At 39.1% G+C, this 24,085-nt stretch overlaps 3 protein-coding genes across 7 annotated transcripts in view; 1 reads left to right on the top strand and 2 right to left on the bottom strand.

Annotated features, from left to right (window-relative positions):
• mon2 (MON2 homolog, regulator of endosome-to-Golgi trafficking) overlaps positions 1-24,085 on the bottom strand; it is a 55,192-nt gene that overhangs the window by 22,296 nt on the left and 8,811 nt on the right. For 2 of the 4 annotated variants that reach the window (XM_077569228.1, XM_077569229.1), the window contains exons 1-10: positions 10,377-10,949; positions 6,592-6,655; positions 4,243-4,370; positions 3,328-3,459; positions 2,395-2,524; positions 2,162-2,259; positions 1,523-1,648; positions 1,161-1,355; positions 756-880; positions 131-270 (exon numbers count right to left, since the gene is read on the bottom strand). In XM_077569228.1, the coding sequence (XP_077425354.1) occupies positions 131-270; positions 756-880; positions 1,161-1,355; positions 1,523-1,648; positions 2,162-2,259; positions 2,395-2,524; positions 3,328-3,459; positions 4,243-4,370; positions 6,592-6,655; positions 10,377-10,484 (1,246 nt within the window). In that variant the 5' untranslated portion in view covers positions 10,485-10,949. Of the gene's footprint in view, positions 1-130; positions 271-755; positions 881-1,160; positions 1,356-1,522; positions 1,649-2,161; positions 2,260-2,394; positions 2,525-3,327; positions 3,460-4,242; positions 4,371-6,591; positions 6,656-10,376; positions 10,950-11,647; positions 11,783-11,869; positions 13,125-24,085 lie in introns of those variants that run through there. The other 2 variants (XM_077569230.1, XM_077569231.1) reach the window with 2 other exon arrangements.
• Positions 13,273-24,085, bottom strand: part of LOC144054126 (aldo-keto reductase family 1 member D1-like) — a 19,668-nt gene continuing 8,855 nt past the window's right edge. Inside the window, exons 2-10 of one of the 2 annotated variants that reach the window (XM_077569234.1) lie at positions 16,052-16,128; positions 15,792-15,959; positions 15,600-15,716; positions 14,805-14,882; positions 14,593-14,715; positions 14,356-14,465; positions 13,617-13,782; positions 13,454-13,536; positions 13,273-13,367 (exon numbers count right to left, since the gene is read on the bottom strand). In XM_077569234.1, coding sequence (XP_077425360.1) covers positions 13,325-13,367; positions 13,454-13,536; positions 13,617-13,782; positions 14,356-14,465; positions 14,593-14,715; positions 14,805-14,882; positions 15,600-15,716; positions 15,792-15,959; positions 16,052-16,093 — 930 coding nt within the window. In that variant the 5' untranslated portion in view covers positions 16,094-16,128 and the 3' untranslated portion in view covers positions 13,273-13,324. Of the gene's footprint in view, positions 13,368-13,453; positions 13,537-13,616; positions 13,783-14,355; positions 14,466-14,592; positions 14,716-14,804; positions 14,883-15,599; positions 15,717-15,791; positions 15,960-16,051; positions 19,167-24,085 lie in introns of those variants that run through there. The other variant, XM_077569233.1, reaches the window with a different exon arrangement.
• The window catches only part of fbln1 (fibulin 1), a 20,488-nt gene continuing 18,455 nt past the window's right edge, over positions 22,053-24,085 (top strand). Inside the window, exon 1 of the mRNA XM_077569232.1 lies at positions 22,053-22,400. Coding sequence (XP_077425358.1) covers positions 22,346-22,400 — 55 coding nt within the window. The 5' untranslated portion in view covers positions 22,053-22,345. The remainder of the gene's footprint in view (positions 22,401-24,085) is intronic.

Below are 24,085 nucleotides of genomic sequence, written 5' to 3'. Positions count from 1 at the left end.
AAATTGAATATTTTGTGGCCATAACGTAATGTAGAGTAATTAATATTTTTTTTTTGCATCCTGATATCGATGAGGGTACAGCATCAGTCATTAGTAAATGGCGAGGTCTCAAAAGAACTCAAAACGGTACCAGCTGGTGCGCTGACAGCTGAAGCATTGCCCACATTAGGAACGATGAAGAGGGACTGGATAAAGGAGCCCAGGGCATTGACGATGTCTCTGAACACCTTGGTGGAGTGCTGCTTCATGTCATACGATTGGCAGAATGAACTAGAACAAGGTAAAAAAAAAAGAAAAAAAAGAAAAAAGGAATTAAAAATGGCTTCTGGGGAGGGGCTTAAAAAAAACTAACTATAAATGACTCATCCTTTATCTACTTTAACCATTAGGGGTTGCACGGCTTCAGATTTTAAATCAACACTAAATTGTGACGAAAGTTGAGTCGACTAATCACCGGTGACATCGATGTTTTTCAGTACAAAACATTTATTTATTTATTTTTACTCAAAAGAGATTGAACAAATGTATATTCATTAGCAACCAGTCATGCGCCAAACTTCACTGGAATGTTGACAAGTGGACCAGTCGACAAGTCTGTAAAACCCCTAATTGCTGTTAGCCTACTAACTCAATGGCTAACTATTTCTTCAGCAATCTTGGGCTTTTATTTTTATTTTTAAGAATAACAATTATTGAAGCAAACATGAATGACAATGAATAATGAATTGAAATTTAAAGATAAACCCTCTGCTTACCGTAATAAATGTGGCTGCACACACAGCCTATGTACCGACTCCACAGCCACGGCTCTGAGCCACTGAGGCTTTTCCCCATCCAGAAACTTTACCAGCAGTGACAGGAAGATCTCACACTCTGTTACCTGGAGAAAAACAAAAGAGGAAAGAAAAACATATCAAATGAACAAACAATATTAGATGATCTTTGTGAAAATCCCTGATGAGAACTAATCCAATGACAATCATTCCACCAGTAAGAACATCAGCTTGAATGGCGGGCGACCAGGGGTCGAATTCCCCCATTGAAATGAATGGCGGGCGACCAGGGGTCGAATTCCCCCATTGAAATGAATGGCTTCACTCTTGAAGAAAACCTCAGATTTAGAATGGCAGCCTTAGAGAGCAGGTCTGGCGCGCTCGTACCAGCAGACTGTAGAAGTGCTTGATGAGCACCGAGACCACGCGCAGCAGCCGCATGCAGATGGGGAAGTAAGGCTTCTCCACGGGGGCCGGCGAGGCAGAGCTGCTGCTCCCCTGTCGGAACTTGATGTTGGGGGAGAAGAGCTTGATGACGAGCGGACACACGCGCTCCTTCAACAAGAAGCTGAACTCCTGATGCTGTTTGGCAAAAAAGGGAGGAATTGACCGATAAGATTATTAATTTATTTAATTGAGTAAAGTATGTCCCAGTTGACGTCTCAAATCGTGTTCTTAAGACACAAAATTGGAACATGTGATACTACTGGGGTGCAATCAATAAAACACTTGAAATGCATTGGAGGCACCTGTAGGAAAACGCTGGGGAAATCATTGAGGACAGACTCCAGTAGCTCCAGGCCAAACGTCCGCGTCATCTCCGTCATCCCCACCAACCAGTAGGGGGCGTCTGCATTCACCAGCTGGCACAGGTCCTGCAGGAGGGGAGCAACGATAAGCAAATAATGAGCGGTGCGTTGAGCGAGTTCTGCGGGGCCAGCAAGGTTTGGCAGCGGGAGTGAGCCACCTAGTATTCTCATCTACTTGCACATGCGTGACAAATGAATTTACCAATGTGTTTTTTATTCTTGATTTTTTTTCCAGACAAACTTCTGCTCTACACTTCCACTCAAATATCAACAATATAATGAAAATAAGTGAAAATGCGAATATTTACTGTCCAAGTCAATTTGTGATTTTTTTTGGCTCCCTAAAATGTTCTACTTGTGTCCCAAAATTTTCAAATTAATGGCCACTGTGCTCCTAGTGAAAAAAAACAAAAAAACATTGGTCTTGGTCTCTTTTTCCTCTTGTTTGTAGCAATTAAAACAATTTACATGGGGTACAGTACAAATATGAACAGAGCTAGATTAAATGAGGAGCAATCAAGAGAGATGTCAATAGTGCATACAGCTGTGAAGGAAGCTGCCGCCCTCATGTGGACATACCTGGAAAAGCATGTATGCATCTTTAGCACTGGGCCTCAGGGTGGTGACAGAACGCCTGTTGGTATTGCCATGGACAGGAGGCGGCTGCTCCACAATACCTGGGACGGAAATACAATGAATAAATAAATGAGTCAGGACAATACAGTATTCAACCAGCGGCTTTAAGAAAAAAGAATTTAAAAAAAAAAAGTCAACAACGTAATATCCCTATTCCCTGGCCCTCGAGTTCTGACCTTTGAAACGCTCGTCCTCAGCCACCATCCTCTCGAAAACCACGGTGACCACCTGCCGGACGGTGGCGGCCGCCGTGTTGTTCGTGATGTTGTCCTTGGTGAAGTGGAGGCGGAAACACAGCACAATGGCCTGGACGAACACACAACACAAGCAGCATGCAAATATCTCATTGAATGGTTTTATTGTAGATATGAAAATATAAATTGCAAAATAAAGGGTAAAATAAACAATTTTATTAGTTTTAGTATATTAAACGGTAGTTAAATAAATTATACTAAATATTTTTAAGTAAGCATGAATTATTTTACCAAATTAAACAATTTTATTTGTTTCCTAAAATTGGCTTATTAAAATGTATGTATTTATTTTCATTTATTAAAGTAATTAAATAACTGTTTAACATATTTATTGTAACATAAATACAAGTTAAATAAATAATTTTACATATACAGTATATTCAGCATTTTTTAATTAAATGTGTTTATTGCAAATAACAATAAACTAGTAAATAAATATAAATATTACATTTCTTTTTAAATGAATCACCCAGTCTGTAGCTACTAACAGTTTTATAATGGTGACAGTTTAACACTGGAACAAATTATTTTTATCCCACTGATGAATTAAGTAGTCAGGAAAAATTATTTTACGGTAGTATTATTCAACACAATAATGTGTACCCTCGGGTTCAACTGCAGTATCTGTGATTTTGAGTACATATGGCTTTAAAAGGCTGGGCCTCGACTGGTGAGTGACATGGGTGTCATCAGATTAGCATGTAGTCGTCTGGCTGTTAACTGGCTAAGTGTGTTGCTTGAAAGCTTGAGTTGTGGCTATCGGTAGCTTGTGTATAAATGTCCCGATAACGTTATTGTTTTCTACTGCGCCAACTTTGACCTTTGAGGCTTCATTGGACAGGAGTGCGTCCCTACCTTGGAAAGTACTTCGTCGTGGACCACTGTGTTGGTGGTCAGCAGTACCAGCACCGTCTGCAGAAGCTTCAGCTCCTCCAAACCGTTCTCCATCAGCTGCCATAGCATGTTGATGATGTTGCCCGCCGCCGCCTGCAACAAACACCACCAAATGTTCGCAGTTTTTTTCTTTTTGGATCATAACGCGGACAAAAGGACCAGACGATGCGGCTTGCTTCAGGGTCAAAAAACATCAGTAACAGGACATTTCAATGCCAATTTAAGTGATGTTGACACTAGTGACACGGTTTGTGCCTTCATGGGTGTCACATCTGTTTGTGCAATCTCTCAAGAGTCGCCAGCTGTTGCTTTTTGAGAAGCCGCCAGCGTGATTGTTAACCTTGTAGTTAGTTCAGTGTTGTTGACAAGATCTACAATGCCAAGTGGATCTGTAGATGTAGAAGTATTTGTGCCCATCCTGATTTTGCACATTTAATCACACTTATTTATTAATAGCTCAAAAAGACCAACCCAAGTAATTACAAAATGCCATTTAAAAAATGACGCATCAGCAAGTCCACCTCTGAATGTCTCAAAATAAACAATTAAGGTTTTGGAGGGACGAAATCAAAAGCAGTTAACTCCAGTTAATTTGATTAAATGAAATATTTAAGTGTAAAAATGATACACACATACAAAATCAGAAATCGGGAAGGGCGCACTGGCAACACCTGTACCAACACTGGAGCTGTGAATGTGTGTGCGTGTGACCTCGGGCCATTCCGTATGACACAAATAAGTCATGACAGAATGTCCTTGGGCCAGATAGTCTTCATGGCCTTCATGACCCCTCCGGGCATTAGCCTTGGTGTGCTGTATGTATTTGTATTATACACAGTCGTCGCCTATCCACAAGCCCCCTTCCACTATCCGCACCTCTGAGACCACCTCGTGGGACATCAGCCTCTGGATGGCTGCCAGACACAGTTGTGTGATTTTGGGCTCTTTGGTGCCGCAGCCCATCAGGAAAGGTTGCACGACTTCCAAGCTATTCTCCTTGAGAGCTGCAGAAGAAGAAAACATGACTTTAATGTCATACTTAATAGTATAGTAATTACAGCAATGCTAAGAATAGTAAAAAAACAAAACAAGTGACCCCAAAATTCACCCACCAAAATTAAAATGTTTATTTTATAAGTCTGAACTCTAAACAATAAATACATCAGAAACTATGATCTTAAAATGGTTTAGTATCATTTCAAACTTAACTTAGAACATCATACTTAGAGATGATTTGATTTTAAAAAGATGCACCTAAAGTGCATTCGTGCAGTGAAGAATGCGTCACAACCGCAATTGGCCGCGGGGCTGAGCACTCTGGCTGAGCAACCCACAGAGCTCGTTTGAAAGGGTTGTGCTTGTGTCATCATGTCATCATGTCATCCTGTTTTGGCCATGTTGCAAAAGTCTTTTGGCCTAAAACCGGAAATGCACTTTTGGGCCTTCCTCAGGGTCCGAATTTTGGTGCATCCTTAAGTAAGCCAAGAGACTGCTGAGTTGTTTTTTTTTTTGGACTCAATTGTACGAGTTTCCTATCATCCATGGCTTTGGCGCCATCTTGTGATGTTTCAGAAATCCCATTTTTCAATGAATCGCTGGGGTTAAGTTCCTCAGAAAAACAAACACCAGTAGGTGAATTAGTAAATACATTATGACGTCGAGGGGACCGCAACTTGTTGTGATATTAAACGTTCTACTGGGGAGACCAGAATTAGCTGTGACGTTTAAAACGCCTCAGATCTTAAGTCAGAGTGTGCTTGAAATGTCACTACAAAGAACATCCCTTTACGTGTTCTGCTCTATTTGCTTCCATTCTACGAGATCCGCTTTGATGAAGCGGGTCTCAACAGAGTACGCATATATCAACAAGTAGCCAAATTTGTGCGTTTTCAAACCTGAATGATGATCCTGTGGTGCGAGACATGTTTTGTTAACGCATTCACTGCCATTGACGTCAAAAATTCATTTGAACTATTTCCATTAATTTGACACTTTTTCCACTTTTGTTAATAAGAGTATGAAAACCTAAAAAAATTTTTGGGGGGGTAAATTTAGAACAGATATAAAATTTGTGATTAAACGTGTGTTAATTATTGAAGTCCTGTGATTAATTACAATTGAAAAATTTAATCGCCTGACGCGATTTAAAAAAAGAAAAGATTATTAAAAATTAGGGGCGTCAGGCAATTCATTTTTTTTATTGTAATTAATCGCATGACTTTAGTTAACTCACGATTAATCACAAATTTTATATCTGTTGTAAATGTACAATAAAAAAAATCTAGGTTTTCACACTCTTGTTAACTCTTTGACTGCCAAAAACGTTAAATAACGTTTAGTAAAATTCTATGGAGGAGTGCCAAAGACGTTAAAAGACGTTTGTTTCAAAACAGAGGTGAAACTAACCATTTTCTATTGTTGATTACTGAAAAACGGAATAAGGTAGAAGCAATTTTTTTTTCTGATGAAAGATGAGAGTCCAATCTTTCATTTGGTAGTATGTGTGTTTCCATAGTACAAACACATAATTTTCTGTGGACCTTGAAAGATCAGTCAAAATGCTTAAATCGGCTGGCACCCACGGCATCCCTTTTCTGAAAACGTCTGGCAGTCAAAGAGTTAACAAAAGTGGGGAAAAAATGTTAAACTAATAGAAATAGTTCAAATGCATTTTTGACGTCTATAGCCGTCAATGGCAGTGAATGAGTTAATCATATTTTTTCTCCCCCTCGTGAGTAGGGCATTCACATTTGAGCAAAAAAAAGCCCAACGTTCAACTCAAGCCATGCAGTGAGTCAGCATCAAGTCATGTTTCTTAGCTGTAGACGTGCAAGTACATTTTTTTTTTGCCATCTTGTTTTATTACATGAGGCGTTACAAAAAAGCTAAAAATATTAGTGCCTGAATCACTATTCCGCTTCATGTTTCTTTGCATAAAAAGCTTGTCTTATCGTTCTGTGTGAAACCAACCAATGTTCATGATTACTAAAGAACAAAAAAAAAATTTGGGTGAAAGAAAAGAGTGTACACTTGACTTATAGTGTCACAGAACGCAATGCTGTGTGGGTCTTGAAAAGATCGGAGAAAATGCTCCAAGATGTCCGACATATGAGCAAACTGCTTTGAATAGAAGTGAATGAATGTGTTAAAAGCTTAAAAAGATTAAAAAAAAAAAAAAAGGGGCCCTGCGAGCAAGAGTGAGCTGATTTGACCGCATTTACTCACCAGCCAGTATGTTGGTATTCCTTGCTGCAATTGTCTTAATCTTCACAATGCCAGACTCGGCGGCCTGAGGGGAAAAGAGAAAGAAAGCCATTGGTTTGAAGTGCAATAAAAAGGCACAGCAGAGAAAGGCAGAGGCTGCGATAGTGAACCCTTCTCAGTGGTATCATTTGGAGTTGGACATGAGCCTCGGAAAACAACAAACCTTGGGCAAATTTCATCTAATCAAAAGTGTCATAAGTGTTGGATGGCAAAAAGTGTTAGCGACAGGAAAGCGTTTCGCTCACTATACCGTGAAGACACTCACAGACAAGCGAGGGTCAGACAGTTTCAGTGTGAGGCGAGCAGATTAACAACCAGTCCAAAGAGTCATTTCTTTTTGTGCAGTGACCACAAACCGCTCATTTTATGATGCAACGGCCATCTTGCCGAGTTATTTCCTCAGTTTACTCCTCTGCAGAGACTAGAACACATTTCTTACAAAAGATGCACAGATTTACAGAATTGAGATTTAGATAGCCTTGTTTAAAACATAAAAATAGAATGTTTTGGTCTTAAAAATAGTGTGAGGCATTTTCACTGAAGCAACCCCCTTCGCTCCGGCTGTTTCACTGGATTTTGACAGATTTTGTAAGGCCCACAGAATGTTGTGTTCTATTGCTATAAAAACATGGAACCTACCAAAAGAAAGATTAGAGTCTCTTGTTTCATCAGGGGGAAAAAATCTGTTTCCATTTTGCAGCAATTAGCATTAGAATACAGCTAAATGACATCATTATTCCCAAATCTGTTAAAAACTGAAGGTATATGAGCTTTTTTCAACATGGCCCTGGTTGATCTTTTATACTCTGCTGCCACCTGCTGGCTGTTTTTGTAATAACTACTATTGTTTCAACCATTCTCTTTAATTCAGAGGCTGCATCAAAAGCCTTCTGTGTGTTATAAAAAAACATTAAAAATGTATAAATACGTCTTTGGGAGCATGGTAATATTTAAAATGGAACGTATTTATACATTTTTGGGTGCAAATGAGTTAAATTATGTTCAATTGTCTGCTATTTTATATCAGATTTGTATTTACATACAGCATTTTATTTCAGCTGATGTTTTTTTCATTGTTATTTTCAAGTTGAGTTGTTTTACATGCCAGTTTTACACAAAACCTCACCTGGAAATGACAAATAGATTGAAGCAACTTAGCATGTTTTGATGCATACTTGATGAGCTGTTGCCTTGCTTTGCTACCTGCCAAATTGCAAATCCAAATTTTGGATCCCAACACACTACTTTCGTCAGCAAAAGCGTTGTTTTAAGCTTTCCTCTCATTGCCACAAAGTAACCATGTCGACGACCTTGACAGCGGCCTTTTAACCACTTTTACTTTGCTGCTAATGTCACATAAGAAAAAAAGTTTAAACAGGTTTGCGAAAAGTCCTGTTTATTTATAACAATATGAGCGCATTTGGGGAAGAATTAAAAAGCAGAAGTGATTCTTGTCTGCTCGTCTATTTGACAAGCAACACGGGCGAAGCTTAAGTCTCCAAATTCAGCAAAATCCTGGAACTATGACGAGCCTTGTTATATTTACCCACTGAGCAGTGGCAATATATACATATCGATCAATATTCCTTTTCATAGCCCAATATCGATGCATAAAACTATAAATCCATTATTTTAAATATGGCTACCAAATGCAAATGTGCCCTTCTGTTATTCAAAGTAACCCAAGAGGAGCCCAGTGTTTTTGCTACTTTATTTACATAGTGCTGCTGTGGTCGTAATCGATTTCAATTATTATTTATGGTTTTGATCAGGTCATGTTTAATAAAACATACACGATTACTGTAACTGCATTTGATCCAATTTTAAATGTAAATATTCTTTTTTTTTTTCATACTAATGCACCAAGTAAGAGCAATAACTTTTTATTTGCAGCATTGATACTTCTGAGAATGCCTTCCATATAAAAGTAAAATTGGTACTGCATGAAATCTTTTACTTATCGAATCGAAAATATATATGAATGGAATCAATTTTGGAAAACTGAATCTATATCCAGCCCTAAAAGGAAGCCAAACTTTTTTATTTATTACGGCCACTCAAATTCACTTGAATTGTTCCCTAAGTTGACCACTAGGATTTCTCTATATCTATTTCACATTTTAAGAAAATGTGTGAAAATATTTTTTATTACTGTACTACTGTACTTCATATAATGACCATGAAAGAGAGGCTGTACGGAGACCCGGAAAGTATAAATGATTTTCCAAGCAGCCTTGTGGAGTGATGCAAGCAGAGCAACGGATGATAAAAAGGATTTGTGTTCGTGGAGGGGCTTTGCAAATTCATAAAGGCTGGATTGTTTGTGCAGTGACTCACACAACAACAACAGCAACGACACAGTGAAGGAAAGGCACAATAGAACAGAAACTACAAAAAAAAAGAAAGAAAAAAAGACAGGACTTAGAAAATGTTTACAAGCCAACATTTTGTCATAATAAAAGTTAGTGTTTGGAAAAAATAGAACAGGAACAATACCGTTTTTATACATACATCGCCATACATCTCGTGACCGTAATGAGGGCAAGCCATCTGTTTTTGTTTTGTTTTCCAATTATCACTTGAAAACCAATGAAAACACATTCCTGTTTCAGGTACAGTGTTCATAAAATCCTCCATTCATCCATTTTCTATAGCGCTTGTCCTCATGACGGTCGTGGGTGAACCGGAGCTTCTTTTGGATGACTTTAGGGCGAGACACGTGGTATACCCGGAATCGGTCACCAGCCATTCACAAGATACAAAATCATTCACACTCAAATTTACGGCTGAACTTAATTTTGTTATGTTTTTTTTTTAAATTTATTCCAAATTTGCACTAAGCGTCTACTGGCTGCTAAAACGGCAAGTAATGATACTTATGGTCATTTTGTCACTGCTTTGCCTACAATCTTATTTCATTCTGTATACGTACTGCATATCTCCCTGTTTAGTCTGTTTAAACCACTTACTTAATTGCGCCTTGAGCAAATGAAGCACCAGCTTCATTTCTCCATCATTTAAAGTGTGTGTCGCCATTAGCCTAAGAAATGATGACACGGTTCATGGAGCGTGCAGTAAATGAGAAACGCAATTAAAAAAACAAAAAAAACATTGGGATTAGACCAGAGCCAAGCGGTATGACAGCATCTATCTCACTGTGCGTATATTGATTGTAAATTATGATTTTTTTCCTTTCGGTGACTTGTCATGTTTTTGCATTAAAAGCTTGTTTTCTCTACTTTTTTGGGGAGAGAAACAAGTGTTTTCAGTGAGACCAACCCATGTCTCAACTGCTGATTACTACAGAATGGAAACATTTAAAAACAAATCTTTTGATTTCTGGTTTAAGAATGTCGGTGAATGAATAAATCATCCAATTATTGCCAGACCGACTTTGGAAAGATCCATAATATATAATTTCATACTTTCAGACTATTATTACAGAGATATCGTTGGTCAAAACCGACATGGAATACTATGTGTGCATGGAAAATAACAAGTATGTTAATTAGCCCAAAAGTTTGAGAGGACCGCCCCTGACCCAAAGTTCCTAATGTGTCCGCTGTGTGACGTGGCAAGGAGCCTCTTGTGTCAACAAGCAGCTTATTCATGAAGGACTAGAGCCGAACTTTTTCACGAACCCGTCCAGTAGGAGGCCCGCTGGTGGTGATGGTGGATAGATTACACGAGGGACGAACAAATAAAAACAGAGGCGTATGCTATGCTAAGTTAGCTCGCAGACTGACCTCTTTAACTGGAGGGAATTTCTTCTTGCACTCCATAGAAAGCGAGCGCAGGTCGGTCTGCATGTTCTCCAGCAGTTTCTTCACCGCCTCGGGGCTGCTGGTCGACATATTTGAGCCCAAGGAGTATGTATGACGGCCGGAAGATGAAAAAATAAATAAAATCAGAAACAGTCAGGCGACGCGTAGCACGGCAACGCGGACGTCGTCGGCGTCACCGCCGCCACCCATCCACTCCCTCCCTGGTTGATAATCCGCCGCGACTTTTTCTTTTTTATTTCCCTCCCTTAGAAGAAAAGAGCACGGAAACGCCGCGGTCCATCCACACGGGAGTCCCCGTCTCGTTCGCTTGGAGCGCCGGTGCGCAGGAGAGCAGCGACGACGCCGACATAAGTCCGCTTTCATCAAACGGCGCGGACATTAAACGTGCTAAAATGACATGGCGTCCTTTTCAATGTATCCTCATTCATCGACTGTACTTGTCAAATAAGGTTCGAGAGGGCTACGTAAGTGGCATCGGCCGCCGTTAGCTTGGCTTTTTTACCCACAATGCCTCGGTGCGCTGCTGGTGACACGTCACTCTCACTTCCGTAAACACTGAGCTATTCATCATTGCGGCCACAGCGACCCCTGCCGAATAAATCTTGCACAGACCCGTCAGCGACACGAAAAATAAAATTAAGATAAATAGCATTCTAAAGTATTGAACTCTAGGAACACACACAGCAATAACTTTATTAAATAAAATATATTACATTTAAAACTTAGTGCATCATGTTTTATGCTTCAATGCCGCGTTTTGGCCACAAAGGGGCGCTATAGCACTGATCAAAGAACAAAATCATTTGAAACTACAGTAATCCAATGTCCACAAAATACTTATTTTGTTAGTTTTCGTTTACTAAAATAACCTTGGTGCAAGCATGTTGCCAAAAAGGCGCAACCACCAAGCAGCAATGTAGTGAAATGCTAAAAACACTCCACCACTTGTCCCAAAAATGACAGAAACAACAAAAAAACAGCAGTGCTCTTTAAACGGCTGCCAACTCAAAGTGCCAACATGGCGGGGGGGGGGGGTCAAAACAAAAAACTTGATCAAACTAGGGTTAGGGTTAGGGTTAGAAAAACTTGATCAAACTATCCTCATTTTGAGGATTCTCCAGGGAAAGGTTTTGTGAACGTGCCTGTTTCCTGCAGTTGAACTGTTATTTGTGGACCAATTAGTCTGTATCTCCATATGTCCAATGCTTTCCAGTGGATATACGAGTAGTTACCTTCAAACAAAGGGCAGATCTTCCTCCAGGAAGTGATGCCACCTTCACCAGTGTACTGTCCCAGCGCTGTCTCCATGAAGAAGAGGGGGATGCCACAAGTAAACAGGAAGATGAGATATGGGATGAGGAAGGCACCTGGTGTCGGGCATACCAACATTTAAAGCGGACATATTATTGAAAATGAACTTTTTAATACAATCAGGCCGGAGACCTCTTCCTCACCTCCTCCGTTCTTGTAACAAAGATAAGGGAAACGCCACACATTCCCCACACCAACAATGTCTCCGGCCACAGATAGAATAAACTCCATCTTGCTGGCCCATTGACCACTTTCTGTCATTGCCTCCTCTGGACTGACCGAGACGTCCACGTGTGTGCACCTTTATCTGCTGCGTCGTATCACCTCGAGGAGATACAACGTTCATGAAATTTACATTTTAAATAAAACAAATACTATTATGATTTTCCGATGTATGCATGCAGCATAAAAAATGTTGCTTGATTCAGGTAAGAGCAATTTAAATGCTGTTTATTATTTATCTGTGCAAATTGTCAATCTTTTATCATTGTGACTGTACTCAACAATTAATTGGCAACTAATATTGACTGAAAATAGTTCCTTTTATTTTTCACATTGAGCAGACGGCTCTTTTTTTTTTTTTTACAGGGCAGTAGACGCTGCTGGCGGCACTGCTCGCCAGAGCTGCGTGCTCCTAGCGCTTGCCAGCCGTGTGAAAGTACAACAAAAGATGTAACTGTAGTGTTGACATGATTGGCAGATAGCATCAATCCTACGTCTGCCTTGCTGAGTTGGAGATCTGAATTCAGGAAGAGGGTTTATTAAAATTCTGACTTAGAGGTGCTAATTCGTAATTGCTAGGTTGATCACAACTCGTGTCACAATATTTCAATTTGAAAGCTAGGCTAGCACGCAGTATGCTCTGTTATAATATCTGCAAGATCTATCAAATAACGTCATTTGTTTTTCTTGAATTTTTCGGATTCTATTCTGTTTACTGAGAGTGAGACATTTTTTTTTTTTAATGTAGCGACCAACTTACCAAAAGCAAGTGCAGCTGCGCCTGACTTTGAATGAGGATCTCAAAAAAAACCCAAAAAAAACTGTATTTAACCTGCTTATCCTCCTGCTGCATATTCATTCATGAAAATATTTGCACACACTGTTTACTTCAATTTTGAAGTTGAAATGAGGTCAACGTTATTTCTGCACATAATGAATTCTGTGTGAAATGTTTAGTAGTGTAATGAGAGGGTTTGTAATGTAAAACATGTGGTTGGGGAAATCTGCTCTGAAGCACCACTAAACTCACAAAGATGAGGTCATTAATATCATAAAAAATATATTCATTTGTACAGTTCTGCACAGTCGGTGGTGTGCAAGCCAATAAAATCAACATTTGTCTGCAAACACTAGAGATATCTAGTAGTTCTTATAAACATCTGCTTGACAGCCACGTCAACAGATGCACCGACATGAGAGCTATATGCAAAATCGATTGACATAGTCAAAGAGGTACTGATTTGTCTAATTCTTTGACAGCTGTATTTTGCCATTACTGTACATATTTGAGATGTACGACATCACAACGCCAACAAACAGTCGCTTGGAGTCCATTGTTTTATTCCGACGGAGTCACATTATTTAAGTATTAATATTTAGTATTCCTCATGAAACGGGTACTCCGGATGGTCGCTCCACCTGTGCCATGACATCACACACACACAAAAAAAAGCATGTAACTCCACACAATGAAAGATGATCCCACAAAAGTCAATGTTTCTTACATGAGCAGCTCCACAAAGCGGATGTTCTTGTTTAGCCCTTCAATGGCTTTCATTTCGTTTTCGGTGAGAGAAAAATCAAATATCTGGAAGGGAAAAAGTTGTAATGCACAGTCAAAGACACTTCCAATGACATATATACGTTTATGGTATGTTTGGGTCTAACCTGAAAGTTATGTTTGATCCTCTGTGGGTTAAAGCTCTTGGGAATGACCACCACTCCTCTTTGCACGTTGAAGCGCAAAGCCACCTGAGCGCTGCTCTTGTTGTACTTCCTGCCGATGGACACGAGCAGTTCGTCCTCTAACATGGGAGGAGATTTGACATTGACCCTGTTTATGAGAATACAGCCAGTAAACGATGAGATGAGTGAATGCTTTGCTACTTCACAGCCTGGACGGATTACTGTCATTGACAGAAAATAATGGATTTTTTATTTTTTTTTATAGGTTTTAGGTGAACTAATGAATGCACACACATACACATTTTCACCCACATACAAAAAAAAAAATATACAAAAAATAAATAAATATATATATATATATATAAAAAAAAGGAGAGCAATGATGATGACATGTCAAATCGGTAAAATTACCGAATGAACAATACTGAGCTCTCCAGAAGAAAGAAAAAAAAAAAGAAGAAAAGAATGGATTCCAAGTTCATCAACATCAACCGTTTCATTTGTCTGCCGACGGATGACTTTAACAGAAAACATGAACCTATGATTCCCAAATCCCAAAAATATAGCGGAACTGAAAAGGTTTAGCAAAGACTAATGGTCAAAAATTCCGTTTGGTTGAAGTTATTGATGCCAAACTGGTTGAGATATTTATTATATCCAAAGGGCTTGCCGTACGTTTTCTTGCAACTATAAGCGAGCAATAATAGATCTCTGCACATACCAGGATGCATCTCTGGAGGACCCGAGCGGGCAATAGCCGACAATAACAATGTCATTTTGCCGGCAATATTCCAGAAGTTTGGGCTGTGTGAAGTAAGGATGACATTCCACCTGGCCAACAAGACACAACACTGAATTATTGATCTAAAATGCGTGTTTTTCCTCTGCATGAGCAAAAAAATAAAAAAAATCTGATTTATAAAAATGAAACAGAAAAAAAGACTTATTTATGTGGCACCTGGTTGGAAACAGGTTTGTATTTGAGGCCGGGTTTGTTGAGAATCAATTCAAGTTGTCTGCGGTTAAAGTTGGACACTCCCAGAGACTTGACAAGGCCTGCGTCTACACATGCCTCTAAAGCCTGAACAAAAACAGGGTACAGTTTTTGTAAACAACATGAATTAAAAATGTACAATCATTAAAAGACAGCCTGTATGAAATGTTCAATACCTCCCAGGTTGCACGAAGGTCTGTGTGGTGGTAGATGTACTTCCCATTCTTGTCTTTAGGGTAGAATTCATTCCCGGGCTGAAAAGTAAGCACAATTCAGTCATTTATATGAACTAATTTTCTCCCAGAAACATATAAATATGCTCTATTTTAAATATTGCCATGCTCCCAAAGACGTCTTTATACGTTTCTAAAAATGTTTTTATTTTTTTTATGCTAGAGCATACAGAAGGCTTTGATGCAGCCTCTGAACTGAAGAGAATGCTTGAAGCAATGGTAGTTATTACAAAAAGGGCCAGCAGGTGGCAGCAGAGTATAAGAGATCGACCAGGGCCATGTTGCAAAAAGCTCTTTCCCCCACTGTTTTAAACAGATTTGTGAATAATGATGAAACTTAGCTATATTCTAATGTTAATTACTGCAAAACAGATAAAAATATACTTATTTTTCCTGATGAAAGAAGAGACTCTAATCTTTCTTTTGGTAGGTTCCATGTTTTATAGCAATAGAACACAATGTTCTGTGGACCTTGCAAAATCCAGTAAAACAGCCTGGAGCGAAGGGGGTTGCTTCAATGAAAATGGCTGCAAGTAAATTAGTTAATAATAATAATAGTTAATAGAAAAAATACATACAGCAAGCTTTATTTTTTGCAGAGCGGTTGTACACCACTGAAAACCATAATAATAAACACAAACACAGAATCAAAATTATTGGAGCAAAACGCTTATTATATTGCAGGTGTACCTAATTTAGCGACTTCAGGCATGCATTTAAAGGGTGTAGCAACAAAACCTTAAAGGCCATTGGAAGTTCAATGATATAGAGGTCCACGTAGTCCAATTTTAGTGCCTTCAGGGTCCGCTCCAAGGTCGGCCTCACTAACTTTGGTGGATGGAAGGTATTCCAGAGCTGGAGAATTACACAACATAACATGTTTAGATAGCTAATGCATGAAAGTAAAATAACACAATGTAATGAAATGACCTTCCCACAGTAGAAGATTTCCTCTCTTCTCAAAGTTCCATCCGCAATCTTTTCCCTGATAGCTTGACCAACCTCGTGCTCATTGAAATACACCAAAGCTCCATCAAAGTGCCGGTAGCCCACATCGATGGCATGCTTGACACATTCCAAAGCTGTGCCTTTCGGTGTCTGTGAGGTGAGGGGGGAGGGGGTGGGGGGAAGCACATTTGAGTCCTGCCTGGTTATCCGAAATCCAAACACTCCGCTTTCCTCCTCCTCACCGTGCCAGGGTCTCCATATGTGCCCAATCCCAGCAGCGGCATTTGGTTGCCATCTCGAAGACGAATCCTGTGGTTCTCTGCAATCAGGTTCATTGTCTTGTTTGCTCGTTCGGAGCCATTAACATGTGTGCAGTGTTTTAGCCCCTAATAGTTGATTGAGTACAGGCGGACGAACCTTGAACTTTACCTTGAACTGTCATGTGTTTATTTGCACACACGATAAGGCTGAACTTTAATGGCGCTTATGTCGTAAAAATGCTGGTAGCATGTTATAGCTGGAATATCGGGAAAATGTGCCCCCTAGCGAGGAGTGTAAGAATTACACCAAATAAACACCTTATCATTGCTTTTCTCCAACTGTAAAAACACTCTGCCCTAAAACTCAATAAAAAATTGAGTTGTTATATGACAGTCACGTTTACGAATATCGGCCTTTTTTAGCCACCCAAAATCTGATCCATTTAAAACAGTGTTAACCAGAAAACTATTCATTTAAATTTTCAGTTAACTTTAAAGTTAAACATTTCAGTTATTTTTACATTTTTGTAAAACTTTATTTACTATATAAAACTACAGCGAGCTATTATATTTACTTTTTAAATTTTCATGTTACTTTTTAAGACGTACTGCTGACCCTGGGAGCTGCCTGAACTTTTTGTTATAGAGGTCTATGTTTACGATACAAAAAAATAAAAAATAAAAATCTACAAAGTTGTTAATAAACATCTGCTTCAAGACATTTCAACAAAGTTAAGAGCGGGATTTGCATTTTCTAAAATTATGATGCCAATATTTTTTTCTCTTTTATGTAAAATTAATGCTGTGCCAAATATCGGTTATTGACTACTAATAATTAAAAAAAAAAACATATTGTCTATCTCTAGTGCAAAGATACATTTGCAATTAAGTTAAACACTGAATTAATGCCTTCTGAGACTTCTGAGTAAAAAAACTTTTGATCCTCTCCCCCCAACCAGGTTGTTTAGTCTAGCCGAGAGTATGTTTTTGTTCCGACTCAAAGGATAACAATGACGTGGATCCAAAACATTGCTTGACATGACATTATAAATAAAGATGGGACCAAGCTGTTACAACTTTATGAAGCAACTCCCTAACATCGTCATAGCAACAAAGCAGCTGCCTTCTCGTCTCATTTCAGTGAGATATGATGTATCCATAAATCTGATAAACCTGTTGCACAACGCAATGAAATGCACTACAAGAGCAGTATGAAAAAAAACAAAACGATTTTGTTATTTTATTTATTTATTTTGTCATTTGTGTCGAGTTTGACCAGCGCAAACTTTCCAAACCAGTTTAGCTCGATGTTGTCTGCCACAATTTGCAGTTCTATGAAGAAAAAAAAAAATCTAAGCGGTACCATCTCCCTGCGAAGTTTCATTCTTGTATTATCTCCCCCTTTCTAAATACTGGAGCTAAGTGACAATAAGAAGCGGCTTTTTATAAGGAGAACTAATCATCTTTTGGCAAAGAAAATTGGCTGGACGTGTGCTGCCCACAGCACTGCAAGACACCAGGGTCATATTTGGCATGTGTACAGTAGGATGACGCATTACTTTTAATTACTTGTGCAACAATAGCTCAAGCCTGATGACTGCATTCCATCGGAATACATCCTTCATTTATTGTGGTAACATTTTGAAATTTGCTCTCCAGATGGGCCGAAATTGACACCAAATGTTTGGTGGGCCTAAAATACCAGGCAGGAAAATACCAATCACCAGAGACACTCGTTTTGTTGCGCTCCTAATTCCACACAGCATCTAAGTGCAAATTTAATACCAGTGTCTGAACAGTGAAAATATGCACTAAAACACAAAATCTGTTCCTTGTTGTTCAGATTTCAAAGTTTTTTTTTTTGTTGTTATTCTGGATTTTTCACCATAAATGTTTCACTGGCAAACCTATCAACTTCCCACTAGATGAATAAACAATTTTTGTCACACTTTGTATCATTGTGCTTCTCCTTCTGGTGTGCCTTGTCCACCTGGAGGTAGTATAAGCTAGACAAATACACTTCACATGGAGACCTTCTCATCTCCTCTCTCTCAGTCCTCACTACGACACTAATATTTGACGTTCTTTTCAGAGGATAAAGAATACGTGACAGTGAGTATTGTTTGACTACACGTGTATCAGTTGCTCAAAAGGTTGTAACACTGCAACATAGATGCGATGCTATCCATTAGCCTATGTTAGCATTAAGCTAAAAGGGGCATTTCTAATACTTCACTAATTCTATCTGCCAAATTTCTGCTTGTTGTGACATGAATTGAGTTTGCTGCCACTATAGTGTTTGTAAAAAAAAAACACAAAAAAAACAACATCGCTGGATTACATCAGGTCAAGGCGTCAGGTCACTCATATCTCAAAAAGGTAGTATCAGCGCTGTAACAGAGGCAGCCTGTGTAAGTTTATCAATCTTTATTTATACACCACCTTTTATACATTAAAATGCAACTCAAGGTGCTAAACAATTAACACATCCATAATACAATAAAAAGAAAAAAACACCCATCCCCCACCCAAAAAACACACACACATGGTGGGGCACAGAGAAACCACGTGAAGAAAGGCAACCAGGAAACACTGAAGCTAAAAACTAGAAGACAGCAAAAGTTCATTCTAAGTAAGTTTATTCTGAAATGCCAGGACAGGGATGTGAAGTTTCGCACCTGTAGCTCACTTCTGCCACCCTGTAGTTTACATACGACGCCTACTATGTCCTGGCAGGATGCCGTGTCACTGTGTGAAAGCACACTTTGCAATATCCTGCTTTGCTGACTTTTGTGTATAAAGCAAAGGCGGAAAAATGTCGGTACTAGCATTGCTTGTTGTGTGAAAGCCAGAACCATCAAAATAATTTGACTAATATTACCACATATTCACACTTCAGACCCTACGGAACAAAAACACCAGCTATCCAAACATCTCAAAACTGCCAAAAGTGTATTTTACATCACAATCAGTTTGTCGAAAACAACTTCACGCCTTGTCGCCTTTCTAACAACTTCCTTGCAAGTGTTTGCGCAACACGAGCGGGGGTCTTCGCTTTCGGGCCCAGCGACTGACACAGACGTGGCAAGACAAGCGATGCTGAGCTTCAAAATAACGGCGCCCCCCCCCCACCCCCCATCCCCCCACCCCCCCACCGGCAAGATTGACGCTGTTTGAATGTGACCTCGGGCCACTCCAATTTCCTCCAGCCAGGAGCTTTCGGAGGTCAGCTCACCCCGCTGATTTCTGGCTAGATTGCAAGCCAACAGGCACGGGAAGCTGCCCCAGATAAGGAAGCCTGGCATTGGGCTACATCTCATTTACAATATTGATGTGCAGCACTTGAGTGACTTGAAAGCCTCTCGACAAAAAGATAAGATTAGGCACTTGTCTTTGTTGTTATCACATCTATTAGGACTGTTTTGCGAGAGTTTAAAAAAAAAAATCATTTACTTTGCCAGGCATTGATGACACATTCCAAATTCTCAGGAAAATCACTTCCATGACCAAAATTGACACTGAGCCTAATTCCAATTTAGTGGAAATGCTTGTTATAACATACAACAGCGTATTAGGGCCACATATAAATATTACTATAATATAAATATAATTTTGCAACTTTATAAAGTGGCAAATTTTCAAGTTTATAAAGTGGCAAAAATGTGTCAAATCTGCTGCTCTCCATCATTCACCTGCATTTACCTTAACTATGCTAGCTTCTGATTGGTTAGCGTCAGTCAGATGATAGGGGCCAGGAAGTGTTGTCGCGTATGACGAGTAAAGTTTAAATTAAGACGAAATCCGTCTCCATCCTGCCTTTTCATTTTATAAAGAGTGTTCCATTAATCACCGACAAATCCTTATGTTAGCTCGTCCGGACTATTTCTTGCACGTTTCTCAGTTTTTTCTCTCGCAAATCTGTCGCTTTACAAAGTGGCAAATTTGAGTTTTTTTCTCTGAAAATAAATAAATAAATAAATAAATAAATAAAAATAAAATAATAAAAAAAAATAAAATAATAAAAAAAAATATATATATATATATATATATATATATATATATATATATATATATATATATATATATATAAATAAATAAATAAATAAATATATATATATATATATACATGGCCCTAATAACAGCCATATACAGTACTTGTGTCAGTGCGGTGTCCCGATATCAAACCCTGAGTAAAATTTCTAGAGCGGTAGCAGAGACATGTGGCTCTGATTAAACAATCGCCCAACCTCTCGCTGTCACAGTTCCCAGAGCCAGTCGAGCTGGCTGATTGAATTTGCAGAGGACCTGCAGTTGGTACCAAATGTTTAAAATGCGGCCTAGAAATGATTTTTTTTCCCCTCTGCTGCCAGATCCTCGTGTGCATGTGCGAGTGCATGTGCACATCAACTCACCATCTGACAGTGTGTTACATCTGTGCCACATTTACTTTGGTACAGCTGTAGATTTGAAGTAAAGTAAATAACAAGGGAAAGTGAGCACAGTTGATGCTCCACAAATCAGGCAACAACTTGCTACTATTACTGTTCTCTTCTTTTTTGAGAAGCGTGAAGGCAAGGAAAAAAATGGAACTCTGTGACAAATTGGCGACTGTGAGGAATCATAAACTAAAGTTTTTTTTTTTTTAAGTTTTATTTTAGAGAAGAAGGGCAGCAAGAAACGGAGCAGTGCAAAAAAAAAAAATATGGATACATTAGCATGGAGAGCTAAGACAAAGCAACAGAGTAAGCTAATGTTAGTTTCTTGGTTTTTATTTCTGTTATTCTAACTTTTATTCGAGAGGAAATTTAATCCAACAAGAAAACTGACCGGTCCGACAAAGTGGCGACTGCGGCATATTTATGGTATAAGCTAAAGCACAGCAATAGGGTAAGCTATTGTTAGCATTAGGCCCCGACTGATATGGATTTTGAGGTTGATGCTGATTCCAATATTTTGATTAATCAGCCAATTAATAAAAAAAAAATATATAATAATATTAAAAAAATATATTGTTGGTACCTTAAAACTTACAACGATAAATATATGAAATACTGTTGTACTTGTTGGCTGTTTAATAATATTTCGTCTTTTAGTATTTGCTTTACAACACAGACATTTTTTTTTATTGAATGCCATTATTTTTGTCTTACGTTGTAACGTGCTAATGTTTTTTGTTTTGTTTTATGTATTTATTTGAATTAAAAGGGCTAATATTGGCCAATTAAATTGTCCGGCCAATTAGTCGGCTGAGCTAGTTAGCATGTGCGTTTATGTTTGTCATTTGCTAAAGTTGTGCAAGCTTAAATGTTACACAGTCATGATGAATTTGTTTTAGCTGTCAATGAGTGACCAGCCACGATCACCCGACTGACCAGCGACAAGACAAATTGTTGGAGACAAGTTACTGTATATTATGTTTATGCAATAGTGAGATAATCAAATTGTATTATTGTTATTTAAATATATACATGAATCAGTGATACAATTGTTAGCAAACAGTTTATCTAAAAAAAGAAGAAGAAAAAAAGTTACACTATGTCTGATAACAGGAGGGGGAGACCAAGATCGCGCAAAACAGCGTATTTTTACTGTAACTTTAACACTGGAAGAAAAACTTTACTGAAGTAGAGTTTCAGATATCTGCGCTTTACTTGTATATTTCTTTTTCTGATGATTTTTCATTATTCATCATCAGGTAATTTAGAATTTTAGTTGCTGCTTTGCTAATACAGGACCTAATGTCAACTCAGTCCGGACTATCCTGTCCGAATTTAGCTTGCAGCAAAGTTGAGCCCACTGATTTACCCCCCCCCCCCCGCCCCCCCTTCTCAAGATGAGCAAATTACAAAATAGAGGAACTCGTTTGGACGTAGAAAAGTTTTCCATGATATCAAAAGGTTTTTTTTTTTTTTTTTTAGTGCAGTAAGCCCCAGACTAACAGAGAAACGACATCGAAATATTGTCGCATGCAGTCATAGCCATGCAATGTGGTGCCACCGTTTGTAGGCTGGCGAAGCAGAGGTCGGGTTTGAAGAGGAGAGGAGTGGAGTGTGTGTTTGGGTACAGCCCGCCTGTGACGGTTGCGTGCAGTCAGTCATTCAGTCGACGCTCACTCCTGCAGACAAACTCCGCTGCGTTGCATCACTCCCCTGCTGTGTCCTCTCAAAGCCGCTTTTTTTTTTTTTTTCATTGTAAAGGAGCGCAACCATTTATTTTTTCTTTTCTTTTTGAACTTTGAATTTTTAACTGGTGTGTGGATCTCTGCTTGTCACCATCATGGGGCTGTGGATTGCTGTGCTCACTTCATTGCTGGGAGTCCTACTCTGTCAAGGTAAGTTTCATTTTCAGTTTCTAACTGAAGCAGAATTGATGCTTGACTTTGTCCTGTCAATGCGGTTCAAAGGTTTCCTGCTGGTTTGTTTAACAATGTGATGGCAAAACAACAAACATCCATTGATCCATCGTTCCTATTTCGATTATATTTTCACATTTATATAATAACTTTTGGTATCCTTGACTTCACCATATATCAAGTAATACTCAGTGGAGCATCGTTGTTGCTCATGTTTGCTTCCACTTGACCAACGGTTTCAACAAAGTCTAATGCCAGGTGCCGAGAACGCAAACACAATCTCTACAAGCGCTCCGCAGAGGGGTGTGATTTAAACAGGAGCTTCATCAAGGCATGAAAGTCTGGCAAATGCGCACATGGGGCCACTTACGCAGTCAGAGGGGGCTAATGAGCAGGTTTGGGCTTTGAAACAGTACAACAAACCTCCAGCTCTAACCCCCCCATTCTGCCTGCGGGTATTCTGGGAATCACAAGGAAATGTGAGACGAGTGCTTGAGTGGCTTGATTAGGCACCTTAAGATTTGCTGGATATCTGTGCTTGGCCATGAAGTTGTTTGAGAAGGATTTGACATTCGATTCTATTCAATTTGTGCAGTGATGCTGGTACTGGAGAATGACGATCTCCTAGTTTTAGTCAGGAATATCTAGTGGATCAATGAATGGATGTCTGCAAGTTATAGATCAATAAAGATCCGTAGACGTTATATATGCATAAAGTTTTAAAATGTATAACAGATATGCTCACTACTTTGCAGATTTTCATCGATCGCGTGGGGTTTTGAAATTTTTATTATATATATATAATAATAAAAAGCATTGAATATTATTATTATTATTATTTTTTTTTAATCGTACTACCTGTATTGCAATTTTTCATCCACATACATTATGAACTGTACTGTAAATTAAAAATGTTAGTTGCTAAGTGTGTACATAATAATAATAATAATAATAATAATAAAAACAGAGGGCGGCACGGTGGATGACTGGTTAGCACGTCCGCCTCCCAGTGCAGAGGACGTTTGATCGAGTCCGGGCTTCGGCCTTCCTGGGTGGAGTTTGCATGTTCTCCCCGTGCTTGCGTGGGTTTTCTCCGGGTACTCCGGTTTCCTCCCACATTCCAAAAGACATGCATGTCAGGTTGATTGGACACTCCAAATTGTGATTGTGAGTATGGTTGTTTGTGCTCTGTGTGCCCTGCGATTGGCTGGCAACCAGTTCAGGGTGTACCCCCACCTACTGCCCGAAGCCAGCTGGGATAGGCTCCAGCAACCCCCAAAAAAAGCATTGAATATTGATAGCATGGCAGTCTGACTGACACTGACACGAAACACTGTAAAACACGCCGTATGATGATACTATTGATATTGTTGTCAAAACGCTACCATATCGGCAGTTGCGCTTTGATTTCCACCCCTAAAAGATGTATGGATGGCTTGCAAAAATGTCTGTCTGTGGAGTCTTGGATGTTGGATGCTGTAGTGGTCTCATTAAGTCTTGTTTACACGAGGCGTCTAGACAAAGCCGAGCGCTGCCAAAAGAAAAGCCAGCGGCCCCCGCATCTCTCATCTGCTCCAAGATGGAAATCATCAGACAATACAGCGCAACAGCAGCGCGTCTGCTTTGCCTCGTTCTGATAAAAAAGAAAAAGAAAAAAAGAAGCA

This window comes from Vanacampus margaritifer, chromosome 6, assembly GCF_051991255.1.
Source record: "Vanacampus margaritifer isolate UIUO_Vmar chromosome 6, RoL_Vmar_1.0, whole genome shotgun sequence".
NCBI classification, from domain to species: domain Eukaryota; kingdom Metazoa; phylum Chordata; class Actinopteri; order Syngnathiformes; family Syngnathidae; genus Vanacampus; species Vanacampus margaritifer.
This window is presented reverse-complemented; position numbering and strand designations above follow the sequence as displayed.